Raw genomic sequence first — 22,172 nt, 5'->3', positions numbered from 1 at the left:
CAAGCTGGCTTGTAAGGGGGAGACTTTGTCTGGCTACACAGTCCTACTCTTCTATGATTCACCTCAGACCCAGACCCTCTTGCCAAAAGCATGTGGGGACACGCCAGCAAGAGTCTAGTTATTTCTCAGCAGGGTACACCCTGCCCCCGACAGCCCCCAGCAGCCAAACTTTAGTCCTGTGACTGCGCCGTGTCTTCAGTCACTGCCGTGCCAGGCTCTCAAGCTGTTGTGAGAAAAGGGAAAGGACAAGGCCCCTGGGTCTCCACTCGCCACAGACACCCAGCAATACTGGCCAGCTTTGGGATGGCCAGGCACTGCCCGTGACTCCTCTAACAGGGCCATATCCAATATCCACAGACGACTGGATGGGTGGACAGATGGGAAGCGGAAGAACCAGGGAGTGGACTGAGGAACGCTATCTTCCTGGCGGTACTGTGCTGTCCCACACGCACATGAGCATTCCTCGGCAGAGTCTACAGCAGCGCTTTTGTTGGTAAAGCTTTTGTCAGTCTGGCTGTGAAAAAACGCTTTGCTGATCAAGAGCCATTTCGCTGGCAAAGCAGTGTTGTGGATGGCGTCAGGTGGGCATGGGGGTGTTGGCAGGGCACTGGTGCTTGTGCTATAGCTGGGCTGTTGCTCTGAGGGCTGTAGTGTAGACATGGCTGCAGAAACAAAATGAAGACAAAAGGGCTGTGGCTGGGGTTACATAGAGCAGAACCAAATGTTCCTCTGACCTGACTGCAGGGATTGGTATTCTCCATCTGCGCCTCTGCCCCTCACCGCAACTTCTTTTGTGCCTAGATTGATTTGCTCTGGTCTCTGTATTTCTGGGGCCCATGCGATGAGCCCCTGCTTTGCTGTGGGGAACTTGCATGTGTCAGCCCTGGGAACTACACATGCCTTTCTTCCTAGTCTCAGAATCCAGACTGACCGGGCAAGGGGATTTTCGGGCTGCAGTGAGATGGGGTAGGCAGGGGTGACTTGGCATGCAACAGGCAGGAGCAGTTGTGGGTTATGCTGGTGACTCCAGGGGTGGCACTGAGGCGGCTGAGAGGATACATTCGGAAGCAGAGACTGTCGGCTCCATATGGGCAGAGTGAGTGAGGGTGTGGGGTGAACCAACAACTCAAGGGTGCTGTGTGTGACGCGTAGGAGGGGAGTGGCTCAGGCCTGGGGTGATGGAGAGGGACAGAGGAGGGGTGAGCGTGGGAAGTCGATGTCAGCGGTTCTGTAGCTGTTCCTGAAAGAGGAGCATCACTGGCCAGGTGCTGGGTTCCCTGAAGGAGGAGGGCAGTGAAGGGCTGGGGCGCTGCTGAGGGGAGGGATCGTCCCGAAATACGGGGGGATTTCTGGACGGGCCAGAGAAGCTGCCGACGGAAGAACTGGGGGACTTTAGTGGTCAGTCTCTCGCAGGGAGAGCTGCTGGGGGCTGAGTATCTGCTAAGGGTTCTGAGGGGCGCTGGGGGCCGTGGAGCAGGCGAGGGAGGGTGGCTGGGAGTGCCACTGGAGGTGCGGGCAGACCCCTGGGGCCGAGGAGGGCTCAGGGCGGGGCGCACTGGGTGTCCAGGGGAGGAGGCCCCACAGTGGGGTGACTGGCAGGGTGCTGAGGGCCCCTGAGGGGCGGTGAGGAAAGGGGGTGCTGGAGTAAGGGGCAGGGGCCCTGGGGGGTCAAGAGTTCATGGCTGGTGGAGCCTGGGGGGGCAGTGGTGCATCACGCGTGTTCATTGGGTGAGGGGGTGGGGGCTCATGGTGGGTGGGGCAAAGGGGGCGGGGCCGTGGAGACGGGGCGGGGCTGAGTCAGCGGTCCGGAAGCGGAAGCGGGGGCACTTCCGGCGCTCGGCAGGCGGCCATGTTGGAGCGACGGCGGCGTAGCGGCGGGTGCGAGCTCCGCGACGGCCGGTAGGTTGGTCTGAGCCGGGCCCTGGCGGGAGCGCTGCCGACTTCGCGCTGCCGCCGGCCGGGCCCGAGGGCAAGGGCCACGGCCCCGCCCCCCGCCCCGCCCCGCCCTACTCCAGCTCCTCCGGCCACGCCCCCGCTTCTCCAACCCCGCCCCCGTCCTACTCCAGCTCCTCCGGCCACGCCCCCTGCCTCGCCCTTCTTCCAGGCCCCGCCCCCTGCTCTTCTGGCCCCGCCCCCGTCCCACTCCCGCTCCTCCGGCCCCTCCCCACTTTTCCCGCCCAGCCCCCTTTAGGCTCCGGCCCCGCCCCCTGCCCTACTCCCATTCCTCCGGCCCCGCCCCCCGCTCCTCCAACCCCGCCCCCTGCTCCTCCGGCCCCGCCCCCTGCCCTACTCCCATTCCTCTGGCCCCGCCCCCCGCTCCTCCAACCCCGCCCCCTGCTCCTCCGACCCCGCCCCCGTGCAACTCCAGCTCCTCCGGCCCTGCCCCACTGCCCCGCCCCCCGCTCCTCCAACCCCGCCCCCTGTCCTACTCCAGCTCCTCCGGCCCCGCCCCACTGCCCCACCTCGCTCCTTCCCAGGCCCTGCTCCCTGGTCCTCCGACCCCGCCCCCGTGCAACTCCAGCTCCTCCGGCCCTGCCCCACTGCCCCGCCCCCCGCCCCTCCAACCCCGCCCCCTGTCCTACTCCAGCTCCTCCGGCCCCGCCCCACTCCCCCACCTCGCCCCTTCCCAGGCCCCGCTCCCTGGTCCTCCGACCCCGCCCCCGTGCAACTCCAGCTCCTCCGGCCCCGCCCCACTGCCCCACCCCCCGCTCCTCCAACCCCGCCCCCTGTCCTACTCCAGCTCCTCCGGCCCCGCCCCACTCCCCCACCTCGCCCCTTCCCAGGCCCCGCTCCCTGATCCTCCGACTCCGCCCCCGTGCAACTCCAGCTCCTCCGGCCCTGCCCCACTGCCCCACCCCCCGCTCCTCCAACCCCGCCCCCTGTCCTACTCCAGCTCCTCCGGCCCCGCCCCACTGCCCCACCTCGCCCCTTCCCAGGCCCCGCTCCCTGATCCTCCGACTCCGCCCCCGTGCAACTCCAGCTCCTCCGGCCCTGCCCCACTGCCCCGCCCCCCGCTCCTCCAACCCCGCCCCCTGTCCTACTCCAGCTCCTCCGGCCCCGCCCCACCTCGCCCCTTCCCAGGCCCCGCTCCCTGATCCTCCGACTCCGCCCCCGTGCAACTCCAGCTCCTCTGGCCCTGCCCCACTGCCCCGCTCCTCCGACCTCGCCCCCTGTCCTACTCCAGCTCCTCCGGCCCCGCCCCACTGCCCCACCTCGCCCCTTCCCAGGCCCCGCTCCCTGATCCTCCGACCCCGCCCCCGTGCAACTCCAGCTCCTCCGGCCCCGCCCCACTGCCCCGCCCCCCGCCCCTCCAACCCCGCCCCCTGTCCTACTCCAGCTCCTCCGGCCCCGCCCCACTGCCCCACCTCGCCCCTTCCCAGGCCCTGCTCCCTGCTCCTCCGACCCCGCCCCCGTGCAACTCCAGCTCCTCCGGCCCTGCCCCACTGCCCCACCCCCCGCTCCTCCGACCTCGCCCCCTGTCCTACTCCAGCTCCTCCGGCCCCGCCCCACTCCCCCACCTCGCCCCTTCCCAGGCCCTGCTCCCTGCTCCTCCGCCCCCGTGCAACTCCAGCTCCTCCGGCCCTGCCCCACCGCCCCTCCAACCCCGCCCCCTGTCCTACTCCAGCTCCTCCGGCCCCGCCCCAGTCCCCCACCTCGCCCCTTCCCAGGCCCTGCTCCTCCGACCCCGCCCCCGTGCAACTCCAGCTGCTCTGGCCCTGCCCCACTGCCCCGCCCCTCCAACCCCGCCCCCTGTCCTACTCCAGCTCCTCCGGCCCCGCCCCACTGCCCCACCTCGCCCCTTCCCAGGCCCCGCTCCCTGATCCTCCGACTCCGCCCCCGTGCAACTCCAGCTCCTCCGGCCCTGCCCCACTGCCCCGCCCCCCACCCCTCCAACCCTGCCCCCTGTCCTACTCCAGCTCCTCCGGCCCCGCCCCACTGCCCCACCTCGCTCCTTCCCAGGCCCTGCTCCCTGGTCCTCCGACCCCGCCCCCGTGCAACTCCAGCTCCTCCGGCCCTGCCCCACTGCCCCGCCCCCCACTCCTCCAACCCCGCCCCCTGTCCTACTCCAGCTCCTCCGGCCCCGCCCCACTCCCCCACCTCGCCCCTTCCCAGACCCCGCTCCCTGGTCCTCCGACCCCGCCCCCGTGCAACTCCAGCTCCTCCGGCCCTGCCCCACTGCCCCGCCCCTCCAACCCCGCCCCACTCCGCCACCTCGCTCCTTCCCACGCTCCGCTCCCTGCTCTTCTGGCCCTGCCCCTGCTCCACCTCATGGCTTCTCTGCCCGGCCAGCTCCTCGCCCGGCCCCGCCCCTGACCCATCCCCCAGCTCCAGCCCCACCTCACTGACCTGCCCTTCAGCCCCCTCCCCCGGCAGTCCTGTCCCTGGCCCAGCCCCACTTCTCAGCTCCTTTGCTGGCCTGACTCCTCCAGCCTTATCCCTCAATTTCCCTGTGGATCTCAGCCTTGCCCCCAGCTCTTCCAGCTGCCCCACTCCTCCAGCCGCACACAACTGTCCTGCGGCCCAGCCCCATTTCCCCAGGGTTTTTATTTCAAGTTTTTGCCCCACTTTGGGGGCCTTCATCTCTACCCTGTTCCCCACCTTCATTGCTTGTCTCCTGCTTTATATCCCAAAAAGATCCTTCATGGGGTGGGCCACCCATCGCCCAGAGCAGTCCTCAGCCCCCCTGTTCCCAGGCACGTGTCCCCCAAGTTAGTAGTGACCCAGACGTCTGTATTGCGAGAGTCAGTCAGATTTGGGCTTGTTGTGAAAGGCTGGGCGTAGAGTGGGGCAGATGCGGGAGTCGGGGGAAGACACTGGAGGTGATGGGGAGCTAGGCCTTTCTCCGGGGAGGGATAGACCAGCTTTCAAACCTCCTTTGACGCGTGTCTGCACCAAACACAGTGTGGTACGGATGTCCCACTAATACTGCTGCCATCACTCCTGACTCGTGGTGCTGCTTGTCCGCTGCGGGGGACACCCCCAAGTAGTCAGGGGCAGTTCTGGGTAGGAGCAGGTCTCTGGTCTTCCTCTGAGGTTCTGCCACATCACCTTCATTGTGCTGCTGCAGTTCTACAGGCAGGCATAAAAAATGGCAAAGAGGCAATGGAAGAAACACGCAGCAGTTCAGTGCCTCTGTCCCTGTGCTGCTTGCGCCCTCAGGCAGGGCACTGGGACACCTGGCCCAGCAAACTGCAGATACGGCCCCAGTATGAGAGAGTCAGGGCCTGCTGGAATCGTGTAGGGCAGGGGCGGGGCAGCCTACCCGGGGGAGCGCATGTCATTTGTGTGCTGATCCCGCCTGTCCCTGCTGCTTCTGCTCCACTCCTAACCCTGTGCATTTGGTACCTGCACAGTGCGAGGCCGCCCCATCATGGTGCTTTCCCCGGGGCGGGGTGGCTTTCCCACCTTGCCCTGGCACAGACAGCGATTATGGTTCTCAGTGATTGGTGGAGAGATTTTCCTCACGCTGAGGAGAAAGTGGGTCTGTCCCACTGGCCGCACAGGCTCCTCTGGGCTCAGCCTGTGCCTTGTGAAGGCTGCCTCCACCTCCTGGAGTCTGGCGTGGGGAGAGCTCGCCAGCGTTCGGGGTGGTTCACTGCACCGTGGGAGTGGAGTCACTCGTGGTTGGGATCTGCAGGACCTTCATTTCCTCCTCCTCCTCAACAGCCAGGGGCTCAGCGCCCATTGGTGTCTGATGCATCCCTCACTATTTCCTTCTCTCTTTCCCTGCCCGGTGGGGACTGGCTTACTTTCTGTAGACCAGCTCTGCACCAATCTACTATATCACCTACCCATTCTCTGTGGCATCTGCCTCTCCTGTTTAACCATCCATCATGCCGAATACCAGGGCCTTCATTTTTCATTCGTTGCTCTGATGGGGTTCAGGGGTCCCCCTGCACTGCACCCCGTCCGCTGGCAGGAGTGACTCTCACTCAGCAGGTACAACACAAGGTTTATTAGGCAACAGATGCCCAGTTTCTCCCAGAAGCGACAGCATAGCAGCCAGAGACAGTTCTTCCAACCCGTCCTGGGGGAGAAGACCCTGAGGGGGGCCCCTCTGGGGTGTAGCTTTCCCCCTCCTCAGGCTGGCTGCCTCCCAGCTCTCTCTTCCCCTAGCCTCTAACTGCCGCCCCCGATTCAAAACCCAGCTCGGCTCCTCCCTCCTCTTTGTTCAGGGCAGAGGTGTTACCTGCCAGTTGTAGCCCCAGGGTCATCCTTAGCCACTGGGAGCTGCTGCTAGCCTCAGACATCCAGCCTGACTCACACATGCACTCCCCCCACTCCATCACATCTCTCCCCCCTTCCAGACCGAACTGAGCGGGGTCACTTAGCCAGTGACCTGGGGAAGTTCGGGGCCCTCCCTGCGTGACAGGGCATCGGCTATGGTGGTGTTGTTCCCCTTGACGTGGACCACCCCCATGTCGTAGTCCTGCAGGAGCAGACTCCACCGCAGGAGCTTGGCGTTGGCCCCTCTCATGTGATGCAGCCAGGTCAGGGGTGAGTGATCGGTGTACACGGTGAAACGCCGTCCAAACAGGTACGGCTGCAGCTTCCCCAGCGCCCACACCGTGGCCAGACATTCCTTCTCTATGGCCGCGTAGTTCTGCTCCTGGGGCAGCAGCTTCTTACTCAGGTACACGATGGGGTGTTTCTCCCCTTTGTCATTCACCTGCATTAGCACAGCCCCAGCTCCACGTCTGAGGCATCGGTGAACACCAGGAAGGGCTTGTTGAAGTCTGGATTTGCCAGCACTGGGGCCCTGACCAGAGCCTCCTTCAGCGTGCAGAGGGCCTCTTGGCACTGCTCGGTCCAGACCACCTTGTCAGGCTTTCCCTTTTTACACAGCTCCGTGAGGGGGGCTGCGATGGAGCTAAAGTGGGGCACAAACCTCCGGTAGTACCCCGCCCTCCCAATGAAGGCCTGGACCTGCTTCTTAGTCTGGGGTGTGGGCCAATCTCTGACAGCCTCCACTTTAGCTGGCTCTGGCTTTAAGCAGCCGCTGCTCACCTTGTGGCCCAGGTAGGTCACCTCAGCCATTCCCACCTTGCACTTCCCTGCCTTGATAGTCAGCCCGGCCTTCTGGAGTTGGTCCAGCACCTGCTTGACCTGGGACATATGGTCCTCCCACGTCTGGCTGAAGATGCAAATGTCGTCCATGTAAGCCAGGGCAAAGCTCTCCATCCCTTTCAGTAGCTGGTCCACCAGACGCTGGAAGGTAGCGGGTGCCCCCTTGAGGCCAAAGGGCAGGACCAGGAACTCGTAGAGCCCCACAGGGGTGATGAAAGCCGACTTGAGCCGGGCATCTTGGTCTAACGGCACTTGCCAGTACCCCTTGGTGAGGTCTATGGTGGTGAGGTAACGGGCTCCCCCCAGCTTGTCTAAAAGGTCATCAGGCCTGGGCATGGGGTAGGCGTCCGATACAGTGATGGCGTTAAGCTTGCGATAGTCCACACAAAACCGAACAGACCCATCTTTTTTAGGGACTAACACCACGGGAGAGGCCCAGGGGCTGGACGAGGGTTGGATCACCCCCAGAGCCAGCATGTCTTCAACCTCCCGCTCTATGTCCTGAGCTGTCTTCCCTGTGGCTCTGAATGGCACACACTTGATAGGGGCGTGGGTGCCTGTCTCTATTCGGTGGACAGCCAGGTCAGTGCGTCCGGTTCTGTCAGAGAACAGCTGTTGATGCAAATGCAGCACCTCCTTGATCTCCGTCTGCTGGGCAGGGGTCAGCTGGTCTGAGAGGGGAATAGACTCCAGCAAGGAGCCGGCTCCAGTCCTTGTGAGCAAATCCACCAAGGGATCATCCCCCTGCCCCTCCCAGTGCCAAGTTCTGTCTGTCCCAGTAAGGTTTCATCATGTTCACATGATAGACCCGGTGGCTGTGGGCCTGGTTTGACAGTTCCACCACATAATTCACGTCATTTAGCTGTTTGATGACCTTGAAGGGCCCATCCCAGGCCGCTTGCAGCTTGTTCCGCCGCACAGGTACAAGGACCATCACTTGGTCCCCGGTGGCGTAGGCTCGGGCCCTGGCGTTACGGTCATACCAGACCTTTTGCTTCCTTTGGGCAATGGAGAGCTTCTCCCTGGCCAGGCCCATGAGCTCGGTGAGTTTTTCCCGGAAGGACAGTACATACTGTACCACTGACTCCCCTTCAGGAGAGGCCGTCCCCTCCCACTCTTCTCTGAGCAAGTCCAAGGGTCCCCGTACCCTCCTTCCGTACAGCAGCTCAAACGGGGAGAACCCCGTGGATTCCTGGGGCACCTCCCTGTATGCAAACAGCAGGTGGGGTAAGTACTTGTCCCAGTCATGGGGGTATTGATTCATGAAGGTTCTCAGCATCTGCTTCAGAGTCCCATTGAACCTCTCCACCAGCCCATTGGTCTGCGGGTGGTAGGCTGTGGCCCCGGTGTGCTGGACCCCACACTTGTCCCACAAGCTTTGCAATAGGGCCGACATGAAGTTGGACCCCTGATCTGGGAGGACCTCCTTGGGGAACCCCACTCTGCTGAAAATGGACAGCAGTGCATCCGCCACGGTGTCAGCGTTGATAGAGGTGAAGGCCACTGCTTCTGGGTATCGCGTGGCAAAATCTACCACCACCAAAATATATTTCTTCCCCGAAGGCGTTGCCTTGCTGAAGGGTCCCACTATATCTATAGCCACTTTCTGGAAAGGCTCCTCTATGATGGGCAGTGGCCTCAGGGCAGCTTTCCCCTTGTCCCGGCTCTTCCCCACCCTCTGGCAGGGATTGCTGGCCAGAAAAAGTTCTGTAACAACCTTCTCCTGGTGCGGTGGATCCCCTGGTGTCCTGCGAGCGGGATATCATGGGCTAGGTACAGCAACCTGCGCTGGTGCTTTTGGGGAACCACCAGTTGCCTCTGTACCTTCCATGGCTCCGCTTTGCATCTGGGAGCCCATTCCCGGTACAGGAATCCCTTTTCCCACAGGAATCTCTCCCTGCAGCCCTCCTACAGCTGTGGAGCTGGGCTGAGACTGGCCAGTTCCCTCAGCTTCTGCAAGGAGGGGTCTCTCTGCTGCTCTGCCTGAAATTCTTCGGCTGGGGCAGGGGCGGATGCTACTTCCCCATCCCTGCCTTGCTCCAGCACTCCTGGCCTGTGAGATCTGGTTTTTGGGGGCCCCCTTTCTCTCAGGGTTGGCCCCTGTGGCTCCTGTGACTTTGGCTGGGCCTGTACCCCTGAATCTGGGGAGCGCACCCCTCATTTTCTTTGGCTACGGGTGAGGACCAGGGCACGAGGGCGTTCACCTTGCCAGTTCTCCAGGTCAGCCCCCATCAGTACATCTGCCGGCAAATGGCTGTGCACGCCCACTTCCTTGGGGCCTTCCTTCTTCCCCCATTTCAGGTGCACCCTCGCCATGGGCACCTTGAAAGGGGTCCCATCAATTCCTGTTATCGTCAGGTGGGAATCGGGTATCATGCAGCCTGGTGCCACCACCCCGGGTCGGGCCAGTGTCACGTCAGCGCCTGTGTCCCAGAACCTTGTGAGCTTTTTCCCGTCTACCTCGAGGTGTTTGAGACGCTTGCTCCACAGAGGCATTGCCGCCCCCACTCTGTAAACTGACCTCTGAGCATTTGGTCCCCCTGAGGAGCTGGTCTGTGGGGCGGACTCGGCCCAATCCGAGTGCCCATTGTCAGCACCACCCGCCTTGGCTGCCAGCCCCTCTGGCTTCTGGGACTCCACCCAGTTGACTCCATGACCCCCCGGCCTGCTCAACCTGTCTGGGAGCTTGGGGCACTGGGCTGCTCTATGCCCCTTTCGCCCACAGCGATAACAGCCCGGGTCTTCTTGTGTCCCTCGGGCCGGCTGCTCTGTCCAGGCTCTGCTTGGCTCTCTGGGGGGTGGGTGGCCGGCCTCTCTTTCCTGGGCTTGCCCAAGAGGTGGTCCCCTCTGTCGTACGGTCAGGAACCGGTCTCTCTGAGATTCTCGGTCTCTCCGGGACTCCCTCTCAAACCTGGCTCGGCTGTTTGTGAAGTCATCTGCCAGTTTCCCTGCATCGTGTGAGTCCCCTGGATTCCGGTCCACAAGCCACACCCTCAGGTCAGGTGAGCACATCTCGTCGAATCGCTCCACGACTGCCAGCTCGATCAGGTCCTCTACGGACTGGACTCCCATCCCGAACACCCACTTCCGGTAGTATTGCCTCAGGCGGGCGGTTGTATCTACATGGGTTTCCTCTGGCCTCTTTTGCGCTTCCTGGAACAACTTCTTGTACGTCTCCAGAGTCAGCCCGAACTTATGCAGCAGGGCCTGTTTGACCCGTTCATAGTCCCCAGGCTGCAGCCCCTCCAGCTGGCTGAGCACCGCTGCGGCCTTCTGGCCCAGCAAGGGGGTGAGGTGCCGGAGCCACTCAGCTGGGGGAACCTCATGCAACTCACAGGCTCACTCAAAGGCGGTAAGGAACTCGTCCATGTCCCCTGGGTCCTGACACTGGGCCAGCACACGCGCCTCCAAGTGACTGGCCATCCCGAGCCGTCTGGCCCTCTCCCCGCTTACCGCAGCTGGGGCCTCTTGGCGTCTCGCCTCTGCCATGGCCCGCGCATGCTCCCGATCTCGCTCTCTCTCCTCCCGCTGTCTCTCTTGTAGCTGGCGCTCGTGCTCACTCTCTCTTTCTCGTTCCTGGTGCTCACTTTCTCTTTCCCGTTCCTGGGCTTCCAGTTCCTTTAATCTCACCTCGAGCTCCAGCCGTCGCAGTTCTGCAGCGGGGGACTCTGCCCGCGATGGACCACCGCTAGCTGAGCGCGACCTGGCGGGCGCCGCATCTTTCTGACGGCGTCGAACCCCTGCTCCTGTCGGAGAAACGCTTCCCAAGGCTGACCGGCCACTTTCTGCCGGGACAGGCTCTGCCCCCCGGATCGGTCATTCTCTTCCAGCTGTGCAATCAGCTGGGCCTTGGTCACCTTCCCCATGGTCAGGCCCCTCTCTCTGCACAGCCCCGCTAGCTCTGCCTTCAGGAGTCGGGTATAATCCATCTTCTCGCTGTCTCCCGGGGTATCCACTCACCAGCAGCAGCTGCAGGAATTGCTCTGTTCCACCTCTGGCTCTTGTGAGGCTCCTTCCTTCTCTTGTGCTCAGACAGCCACTGCTGGGAGCTCATCCGTGGGTGCAGTGCATCCCACTCCTGACACCAGTGTGATGGGGTTCAGGGGTCTCCCTGCACTGCACCCCGTCGGCTGGCAGGAGTGACTCTCACTCAGCAGGTACAACAGGAGGTTTATTAGGCGACAGATGCCCAGTTTCTCACAGAAGCGTCAGTGCAGCAGCCAGAGACAGTCCTTCCAACCCGTCCTGGGGAGAAGACCCCGAGGGGTGCCCCTCTGGGGTGTAGCTTTCCCCCTCCTCAGGCTGGCTGCCTTCCAGCTCCTCTTCCCCGAGCCTCTGACTGCCGCCCCCGATTCAAAAACCAGCTCGGCTCCTCCCTCCTCTTTGTTCAGGGCAGAGGTGTTACCTGCCAGTTGTAGCCCCAGGGTCATCCTTAGCCACTGGGAGCTGCTCTGCTTGTCTCTCACATCCAGCCTGGCTCACACATGCACTCCCCCCACTCCATCACAGTTGCTCATTCTGCAGGTCCACCCAAATGGCTGTCACCGACGTTGTATGGACCTTCAGCGGTGGGCTCTCTTTTGGCTGTATCTTTCTGTAGAATTCCTCGGTGGTGAGCTGCTCATTTGCGCTTGTCTTTCCCAATGCCCTGGGCTCTTGTGCGCAGTTTGGTTCTGTGGCTGGGACATTGGGCCCAAGAAGTGCTGTTAGGTAGCAGTGGGTTGTGCTTTTGTGTGGATTCTCAGCCGCTACATCCCATGGGGGCAATAACTTTTGATGGGGGCCACTCTTAAGATTTTGGTGAGTGGTCAAGGGCAGCCCTTTCTGATGGCGGAGGTGGTGCAGGGTCTGGGATGGAGGTTGGGTGCAAGAAGGAGCTCAGGGTGTGGGGTCTGGCTGGCAGAGGAGGTTGTGGCCTGGAGCAGAGTATTGGGGTGCTGGTCTCAGGGTTGTGGGTACAGGAAGAGTTTCTGGTCTGGGAGAGGGATGTAGGAGTGGTACGGGGTCTGAGGGACTTGTGGGCTGGCACAGGAGGAGGAGGGTGCAGAGGGCAGTGACCTGGGGCGAGGGATTGGGAGCCAGCTGGCCTTTAGCTCACGCTCTACAGGCACAGAGGTCGCAGGTTGGAGTCTGCCTGTGGGGAGTTGCACAGGGTCTGAGGTGGGGGAGGATTCTGGCCGGGGGGAGGGTGTCGGAGCCAGCGCGGGCTCTGGGAGGGAGTTGGGGTGCAGTGCCCAAGGTAGCGCCTGCCGGGGGGCACTTACCTGAGCAGCCCCTGGCCAGCAGCGCACTCCAGCAGCCCCCCACTGGTTGGGCTGGTCGCCTGGCTCTTTGCACCGGAGGGAGGCGTCGCTCACTTCCTGCCTCAGCAAAATCTCCCAGCTCCTGTTGGTGGGAGAACAGCCTATGGAGCTGAGAAACGGTGCTGCACCGTCCCTGCCCAAGGCAAACGTCTCAGCTCCCATGAGCCGGTTTCGTGCTGCTTCTGTGGGCTGGCGACTGACCAGTGGGAGCAAAGGAGTTGTGCTGCACTGCCCTGCTCCCAGCGAGCTCTCTCTGCTCTCCTCTCATTGCCCACTTCCAGCCAGTGCTAGCGGAGCCATTTGACTCGGGGTAGGGGGCAGCACCCAACCCCCCCAGCTCCTAGGGGCCTCAGGGGCCAAATTAAAAGGGTCGGCAGGCCGGACCCGGACCATGGCCACGTCTTGCACACCCCGGTGCTCAACGCTCTCTGGGTAGGACGGGACGGCCCACACCTCAGATCTCCAGCCTGGCTCCTGACCACCCGGGCAGCCATGCCCAAGGCGCAGTTGGAGAAGGTGGTCCTGCCCCCAGTTGCTTTCCAGCACGCCCGAGGAGATGGCTGTTCGTGTCCATCGGTCAGGAGCGTGCGCCTCGCTGAGCTTCTAATGAGAGTGAAATGCAGGAGGGCCCAAGGGCAGGGACAGCTTTGTCCTAGGGTAGTGCTTCCCAAAGGGAGAACGTACCTGTGCCCCTTTGGGGCTTTGGCCATAGCGGCGTACCCCCTCGCCCAGGGCTTCCTCCTGATTTGCAGTCACTTGCCGTCCATGTGCCCCTTGAAACCCTCGTGTGTATCACGCTCTGGGGAGCGCTGCCCTGGGGAGGTTTCCAGCGGGTTTCTTTCCGAGCAGGTTGTCTCTATGTGTACTCCTCTGTGGCCTTCAGCCCACGGCTGCCTCACAACCCGCCTGCGTGCCTCCTCCTGGGGAGCTAAATCCTTTCTGCTCACCGATCACACCTGCAGAATGTCCGGTTATCAGCTCTGCTTCTCTGTGGGACCCTTTGTTCCGGAGCCCTCAGATGCATCGCAGGTGCCTGAGCCTGGCCCAAGGGTTTGTCCTGCTGGTGCTTTAAATTGCTCCTTTGGGGCCGTCTATCGACAGAACCCAGATTCCCCATGCCGGGGGGTGCATGTGGCATTACAGGGTTTCCATCGCCTGGCCGTGGGGTGCAGCAAGAGTCTGTGCTGTTAGTTAAATGAAGTACCTCTGGGCGTGTCCGTGTTCATGGCATCAGTGCGGCATTTCTTTTCATGTCCGTAAACGTAGCTGAGTAAGGCTGTGCGGGCCAGAAAGCGCCCCGGGCCCTTTGCATGAAAAGGGCATTTCTGAAACACACAGGTCGGTGTGCTGGCCACATTTGCTCCTGCTGCAGTGCAGCTTCCAGACGCTGGCTGAATGCTCTGCAGCCTGTTCCGCGGCTGTTGGGCTATGTCTAGACAGCCAAGACTTGGCAGCCAAAGATGCACAAGTTGTGTGACACATTTGCGTCTCTTCGGTCGGGCGAGGCTTGCCCAGTGCTTGGCCCATCCACCTCAAGGAACGAGGGAGACCGGGATGTCGGCAGAGTGCTCCCATTGTGGCAGTTTAGACATCCATCCACTGGCTCCCGCTTCTCTCCCTGTCGGCCACAAGCTCCTTGTCTTCACCTGCCTTCATAGCCCATCTCCTTCCCTGCTTGGCTGTCAGCTTCCATCTCACACTGAGCCCGAGGTCAGCACCACTGCCTGCATGTGCTTTCTCCTTCTCTGTTCCTCCCTCCCCTTCCCAGCCCTCCTTTGCCATGACATCTGCCAAAAACATCAACAGCAGTTCAGCTGCTGGTTTGCAGAGCCCCTGCTGATTGCACTGGCCCATGTGGTCTCATTGTTCCCTTGTGCTATTCATCTGTCTAGCTCAGGGCTGGGCAACCTTTGGCAGGCAACCCGTCAGGGTAATCCACTGGTGGGATCCCATTGTTCCCAATCCTGCAGCTCCTGCTGGCCAGGAATGGTGAACCGTGGCCATTGGGAGTTTGGGGGGGTGGGGCGTGCGTGTGGATGGCCGACGGAAACAAAACATCTCAGAGCACACCAGGTTACCGTGCTCTAAATCCTGCTGGTGGGTCTCATTTTATAGTGGGGTTAGATGCTTTTGGGGGCAGAGCTCATCTCTGTGGTCTGTGGCAAAGGCTCCTCAGTGCTAATCGCAACAGTAATTCCGGAAGGAGGCTGTGGGTGTGAGCGTACCTGTGCAATCTGTCTGCTGCCATGGGCGCGTCTCGCCATTGCCATCGCCAGGATGCTGCTGCTGCTGCTTCCCTTGCCTGCCTCCGGCCTGCAGCTGCTTTGGAGGGAACGTTTGATAAACACAGAACGACGGTTCACAGCAGCACTTACTTAAGACTGAGTTTAATAAAATATGTTGCATGAATGTTTCACATTTGCAGTTGCAGCAGCCTCATGAATTGCTGGCTAATGACCGTCCTTAAATTTTATTTTTTAATATCCAGACTTTACTCACTGTCTCAGTCCTCAGAACTCTGACTGTGCGGTGCCCTTCAAACATCTACGGTTAGCCCTCATCTTCACCGCCCCAACTGTCAAACCAGACAACTACGAGTTTTCCTGCTTTTTCAATTCCCAGTCGACTTCTGAGCTTTGAGCGACTAATGCCAAAGGATGGAAGCATTCGCTCTGTCCTGCCACAGCAGCGACGGCTGGGAAAGATGGCTTGGCCATGGAAGGAACTCTTCCAAGTGCCTGGCAAATGATTCCCACCCATTCGGGACAGGGGTGACTCTGTTCACAAAATCGTCAGTAAACGTGGACTGACAACGTGGTTTTGCTCTAGTCCTGAAATGTACTATGATGGCAGAGCCGAGGGAGGGTTTTGAGATGCCCAGGCTGGCAGCAGCAGCATCATCAGAAGTTCAGTGTCTGCTTTCTTCTGGGGTCGAGAATGTTCACAAGGAAACGAGGCGGAGTTAGGGTTCGAGCCACATGCTGCTCTAGTGCCTGCAGTGTTACAGTCTGGTGAGGGATTTCTTCCGTCGATCGCTTTTGAAGCGCCTTCCAAGTGTCAATAGCACGAGCAAGGCAGCAGCAAGTTCTCTGGAGTTGTTGGGATCTAGGGTTCAGCAACATTCCTCTTCATTCCAGCATCAGATGTCTTGGGTGAGATCCTTCCATCTGTTTTGTAACTGTTTCCCTCAAAAAAGTTTCCTGTGTCAGACCAATTAATAAATTGTTCAAAACAAGCAACCACTGAATCCCACTGGACGCCTCGAGGGAGAATTTGCTCAGCTCGCCCTGCTCTCTTCAGTGAAGAAGCAGCAAAATGGCTCTAATGTCAGCGTTTTGCAACTTCAGTGTGTTCTTGTGTTCCTGGAGAAGACATACTTAAGCCTTTGGCGAAGAGATGCACAAAGTGGGTAATGCAGTCCTATGTTATTAAGGAGCATCTTACCCTTTCTCCTTCCGAGCATCTTCTTATGCTTGCACAGTGTCTGTGACCAAACCAGGGCCAGGACAGAAGAATTCTTGCTCGCCGTTGGTTACCACTTTCACAACCCTTTCTTTTCAATCTTCTGTTGTGTGGGGATTTCTGGATTTAAGCCTTCTCTCTGAAAGATGAGCAGTCCCATCTTCTGTTGTCACTGAATCATGATGTACATTGCTCCTTCCATCAAGGCAGTGACTGACAAATTTCCCGCGGTATTTCTTTCTCACTCTTCAAGTTTCTTCTCTGACTGGCCATGTCTTCACTTAGGAAAAACTTCGAAATGGCCATGCTAATGGCCGAATGGAAGAATATTAATGAGGCGCTGAAATGAATATTCAGCGCCTCATTAGCATGCTGCCAGCCACAGCACTTTGAAAGTGCTGCATTTCGCTCGCGCGCGGCTCATCTACACGGGGGCCCTTTTCAAAAGGACCCTGCAAAAAATTCCTGTGAAGGGCTTTTGAAGTCTGCGGGGTCCTTTCGAAAAGGGCCCCGGGTAGACGAGCCGCGCACAAGTGAAACGTGGCACTTTCAAAGGGCTGTGCCTGGCAGCATGCTAATGAGGCGCTGAAATGAATATTCAGCACCTCATTAGTATTCTTTGATTTGCCCATTAGCATGGCCATTTTGAGGTTTTTCCTATGTGTAGACGTAGCCACTCTGTATCGTCTACCAGTGTCTGCTCTACCCAGTGGAGCGCAGCCTGCTCGTAAGCACTCAGCCATGGAAATAGGGATGTTGCTTGTTCATGCGAAAAGGAGAATTTGTGGCATAAACGTGAGCGATCTCTCTTCTGTGCTGTCTTGTTTGTATTTGATGGGCCTGACTGCGAACCCATCCCCTGGAGTCTTTTCCTTGCTACTGATACTTTGTTGTTTGGAATAGGGTTATTTGCAGCGTGGCTGCTGAAAGGAGCAATGCATGGATGACTCTGAAGTTGTTGCAGATAGTCTGTAAGTCTCCTAAGTGGGATCCTGGAATAGAATGCGAAAATGACTTTGAACACTTTAAACACAAGTTTAACATCAGTACCAGGCAAATTAGTAGAAACACTAGTAAAGAATAAAATTGCAAGGCACGTAGAAGAGCACGAATTGTTGGGCAAAAGTCAGCATGGTTTCTGCAGAGGGAAGTCGTGTCTAACTAATCTATTAGAATTCTTTGAAGGGGTTAATAAACATGCGGACAAGGGGCACCCAGTGGACATAATATACCTAGATTTCCAGAAAGCCTTTGACACGGTCCCACACCAAAGGCTTTTATGTAAATTAGGCGGTCATGGGATAGGAGGAAAGATCCTTTCATGGATCGGGAATTGGTTAAAAGACAGAAAACAAAGGGTGGGAATAAATGGTAAATTTTCACAATGGAGGAGGGTAACTAGTGGTGTTCCCCAGGGGTCAGTCCTGGGACCGATCCTGTTCAACTTGTTCATCAATGATCTAGAAAATGAGGTAAGCAGTGAGGTGGCCAAGTTTGCAGATGACACCAAGTTGTTCAGGACAGTCAAAACCAAAACAGATTGTGAAGAACTACAAAAAGATCTCAGCAAACTGAGTGATTGGGCAGCAAAATGGCAAATGAAATTTAATGTGGGTAAGTGTCAGGTAATGCATGTTGGAAAAAATAACCCAAATTACACGTACTACATGATGGGGTCAAATTTAGCTACGACAGATCAGGAAAGGGATCTTGGAGTTATAGTGGATAGTTCTCTGAAGACATCCACGCAGTGTGCAGCGGCAGTTAGTAAGGCAAATAGGAGGTTAGGAATTATTAAAAAAGGGATCGATAATAAGACAAAAGATATCATACTTCCCCTATATAAAACTATGGTACGCCCACATCTTGAGTACTGCGTGCAGAGGTGGTCTCACCTCAAAAAAGATATATTGGCATTAGAAAAGGTTCAGAAAAGGGCGACTAAGATGATTAGGGGCTTGGAACGGGTCCCATATGGGGAGAGGCTAGAGAGACTGGGACTTTTCAGTTTGGAAAAGAGGCGATTGAGGGGCGACATGATAGAGGTATATAAAATCATGAATGGTGTGGAGAAAGTGAATATAGAAAAATTATTTACCTTTTCCCATAATACAAGAACTAGGGGACACCAAATGAAATTGATGGGTAGTAGGTTCAAAACTAATAAAAGGAAATTTTTCTTCACACAGCGCACAGTCAACCTGTGGAACTCCTTGCCGGAGGAGGCTGTGAAGGCCGGGACTCTATTAGGGTTTAAAAAAAGAGCTTGATAAATATTTGCAGGTTAGGTCCGTAAATGGCTATTAGCCAGGGATAAAGTATGGTGCCCCTAGCCTTCTGAACAAGGGCAGGAGATGGATGGCAGGAGATAAATCACTTGATCATTGTCTTCTGTTCTCCTTCTCTGGGGCACCTGGCATTGGCCACCGTCGGCAGATGGGATGCTGGGCTGGATGGACCTTTGGTCTGACCCAGTATGGCCATTCTTATGTTCTTATTCCTTGCACTCCTGCATTCAGTTAATCGTTCCCGTATTTTCAGGAGGGGCGCAGATCCAATTCCAAATCACCCTTAGACTTAGACTGTGTTTAAAGTGCTCTTAGTTTTGGGGTAAGCCCCTTTGAACTCACAGGCACTTCTGTTCTTTTGAGAAAACAAGCAGAGACTGGGGCTCCCTTGGGAGTGCTGACTGACGGCGCAGTAAAATTGAGGCTAGACGTACGGCATCACTCTTCTGGCCTGTGGCCATGACACCTCAAAAGAAGGGGCATGTGCTGTGTGATAGAAAGTGACCCCAGTGGCAGTTGGCAACTCCAGATTTCTCTTACTGCAGCTTTCTGTATCGTATACTTGGGTGATAGATTCGACAGCTAGTTAACGGATTAATCAAGCCGTAAAGATTAGCTAAACGAAAGCCTTTTTTTTTCTAGCCACATCCAGTACAGCAAACAGCTTGGGATTTTACTTGTCATATCACACTTACCCCACAAGACTTGGAGGGAGTTTTGAAGAATGGTGCGTTACAACCTTGCTCTGCATTGTTCTTCAGCCACATCTTCATCCACCCCATTTTCTCCCAATATGCATGTTTCCTAACGATGTTTCATTCTTGCAGCTAGGACCTGCATCCTTTTGCTGCACTGCTTACATGTGGTACGTTTTTGTTTTTTTTTCCCCCGGGGAACAAATATCATGCAACCGTTCCCAGGTAGGGTCTCTCTTGTACCCAGAATGCAGGAGAGCTGTTGTGTGGCAAAAAATGTGGGAGATACAGGAAGCTGTGCGAGCTGAATAACATCTTTCCTTTTTGTTTGCAGTCCACTCCGCTGTTCCTTTCTGCGCTGCAGCCGTCCTTTCCTCTCTGTTGTCTCTCTGTCTTTCGGACAATGCCTTAGCCCTCTCCTCTGCCTTGCAGGGCCCATCTCCACCACCACAGAACCACAGAACAACATCAGTGCAATCCAGCTTGTGTCTGGTTTTACACATGTGAGTTTTGTCTGCTGAGAAATCGAAAGCCCAGAAGTTTCAAGAAGCAATAGCCAGCGATTAGGCTGGACAGACTAGAGCTGTATGTTCATTCAGGTGATACCATAAGCGTAGGTTTAGCATGTTCATGCTAAGATTGGATTGTAACCGTGGTTTTGAAATGAGACATTTTGCATTTTATTAACAATTTAAAAAAATAAAGTTCAATTAAAAAATCCAGTGCTTTAATTTTAAAAGGCAGAGATTTTTATGCACCCTGCTTCTCACCATTGCTGAGCGCTGTTAGTTGCCATTTCAAGCTGTGGCATTTGAAGCCTGTTGTATCTATAGTGAGTTCAGCCTGGGGTCTAACATCAGATGACTTCAGTTCTCCTCCTGTTCCAGCCCAGTGTTCGGTCGTCCTGGCTCCTTTCCGGTTTTGTGTCCTTACGCAGCTCTCCCTCCATGGGTAGCTAAGTGCTGCTCAAGGCCTTCAGCCCCGTGTGCTCCCAGCACCAGTGCGTTACTTCCGTCATCGTAGCCAGGCTTCTGCTGGGGTTTCTTGCCTTACTGAGAACCAGTTTTGTGTTGTCTTTGCAGCGTGAGAGGCATTGGATGAAGAGCCGTTTTCGTGGCAGATGGTTGTGTAAATGGGGCTGGAGGAAGGAGGTCAGTCAGCCTTGGTGTATGACTCGAGTGAGACCTCTCCTGGAACAGGATCCAGGTCTGGTGGCCGTACGTCAGCAAGGCTGTTGGAAAAGTGGAGCGGAGAATGGTCACAGTGTTGGAGAGAAACTCGCCCTCTCGTGAGAGATCCGAGGAGCTCAGCCTCTGCCTGCTGAGGGAGAGGCTGAGATGGGTCGATCCTGGTCTGGTAGCGCTCGGCAGGGGGCAGACTTCTGTGAGCTAGCCGGCAGAGCAGAGAGCGCCAGTGACCGCAGGCTGACGTGCACCAAACTCACACTGCAGTGAGGGCATTTCACCGCTGGCACAGCTGCCCTAGCAGTTGGGGTGGATTGTCTGTCACTTGCAGGCCTTTCTGAAAGAGGGGTGGTAGTTGAACCCCAAATGGTGAGGCTGGGCGACGCGCTCTGGACCGTGTCGCGCAGGAGGTCTGGCTAGATGATGGCTGGCTGTAAAATCTCGGTGCTCTGTGCACTTGTGCTGTAGAAGCGCGGAGGCTGATGTTTGGGTTGTGCTAACTGACTTCTCTTTTCCTTTGAGGTGTCAAGTTCTGATTCTCAAGGAGGTTGGACCTCTTGGAAGTTCCTGGCCTAATGCCATGAATATTGAGGTGAGCAATGTGGAAGAAAAAGCTGTCCATTCTTGGTCCCGAATCTCTTCTGCAGGACAGAAAGCCCTGGAGGAAGCTCTCAGAGTTTTCAACCCCATGTCCAAAGACCTTTCGGACACTGAGACCCAGCTGGTGGCCTTTCTGCAAGGCCTCAGGGAGGAAGGCTACCAGCCCACAATCTTACGCAGCAAGGACGTCTACGGGTACAGCTCCTGCACAGCGGACCTGCCCGGCCAGACACAGCAGAGCACACACAGCAGTTCCCACGCCAGGGCTGCTGCCTCCGACTGGACTACAGCTCTGGCGAAAGGCCCCGCAGCGCCGGCGGAGATGCCTGGGACACTTGCAGGCGCTTCCCTCAGTTCTCCCACTGCCCCCGCCAAACCTGTACCGAAAGGTAGTTCCACAAACCTGCTGCTGAGCTCGCTGAAAGAGACAAGGTCGGGCACGTCGCAGGCCTCGGCTGTGGGCTTCCCCACGAACACGTACCCCGACGTGCACCCCGCCGTGCGCCTCTCGGTGGTGCTGGAAGCCCTGGTCCCGCTGAAAGCCACAGCCTCCTGTTTGGAGTCCAAACACAAACAGGGTCATCTTGGTGTCGCACCCTCGGACCTTAAGCTCTTGACGGCATCAAGTGCCACGAGGCCGGGTGCTTCGAGCAGGAGCGCCAAGCTGTTGGCGGCGCAGCTCGACCCCAAAGGCTATAAACGCTTCGTTAAGAAAGTGCCCGATTCTGCTGCGCTGACTGTGCAGCTGCTGAAGGGGGCCAAAGGCGGGGTGCTGAAGGAGCGTAATGCGTGCAAAGCAGCCGGCATCCTGAACGGTCGGGTGCTGAACAGTTCCCCCCAGAGCTGCAGTGGGGGGCCGCAGGCCAGGGCCGTGAAAAATCCAGCCAGGGAAGTGCCACTGGGGAGGGGGGACTGGAAAGACAGTAGCAGTCAGGCAGCCGTGGGGCAGAAAAGGAAAAGAGCGGAGGAGGTGAAAGAAGCACCGGAGCGGAGAGAGAAGAGTACTGTGCCAGTCTGGAGCACTCCCAGCCTGCTGGAGTCCCGGGCCATTAAGGTGGACGGCTTTTCTTCTGATGACGAAGTGCGGAGGAGAGCCCAGGAGATCCTTAGGGTTAACCTGTCCCCTGTCATCAGAATCCAGCCGCTGCCCCACTCCCACAGCGCCCCCTGAGCTCCCTCGTGTCGTCACTTTTAGGTGTGGCAGTGGGAACCGCAGGCCAGGCTGGGGAGCTGAGTCCTAGTGTCTGGCACAGTGTCATACCCAACCTCTGTGGACTTTGGACAGCTTGTGCTGCTGCTGCCTGGCAACCTCAGGCGGAGCTGAACTGTGCGAGTGCAAACCCATGGTTAGAAAGAGGGGCCGCCGCCGCCCAGCCCCCCGAGCTGAGGAGAGCCACGTGCCAGCGGCCTGGGCTGTGCTTTGCAGCCATGGCACCGTGGCGAGCCTCTGACTTCTTCACGACGGTGATGCACTGTGATATTTGCTCTTTGGCAAGCTGTACATTTGTTGGTTTTTATTTTGATCAAATTTTATAACTTTATTATATATCTGTGTATCAGCCCTGGTGCCCT

At 58.0% G+C, this 22,172-nt stretch overlaps 1 protein-coding gene across 2 annotated transcripts; it reads left to right on the top strand.

Moving 5' to 3' along the window:
• The first annotated feature begins 1,825 nt into the window (after window positions 1-1,825).
• CCDC71 (coiled-coil domain containing 71) lies at window positions 1,826-22,172 on the top strand. 2 transcript variants are annotated; one of them, XM_075005356.1, is made up of 3 exons: window positions 19,115-19,319; window positions 19,899-19,967; window positions 20,523-22,172. In XM_075005356.1, exon 3 carries the CDS (start codon window positions 20,581-20,583, stop codon window positions 21,769-21,771), a length of 1,191 nt encoding a protein of 396 aa, XP_074861457.1. In that variant the 5' UTR covers window positions 19,115-19,319; window positions 19,899-19,967; window positions 20,523-20,580; the 3' UTR covers window positions 21,772-22,172. The 2 variants fall into 2 exon arrangements, with proteins under 2 accessions (XP_074861456.1, XP_074861457.1); XM_075005355.1 differs by lacking the exons at window positions 19,115-19,319; window positions 19,899-19,967 and adding an exon at window positions 1,826-1,899.

The sequence above is a fragment of the Carettochelys insculpta genome, chromosome 11 (genome assembly GCF_033958435.1).
Source record: "Carettochelys insculpta isolate YL-2023 chromosome 11, ASM3395843v1, whole genome shotgun sequence".
In the NCBI taxonomy this organism is placed as follows: domain Eukaryota; kingdom Metazoa; phylum Chordata; order Testudines; family Carettochelyidae; genus Carettochelys; species Carettochelys insculpta.
Note: the sequence above shows the minus strand (reverse complement) of the source record. Positions and strands in the feature narration are given on the sequence as shown.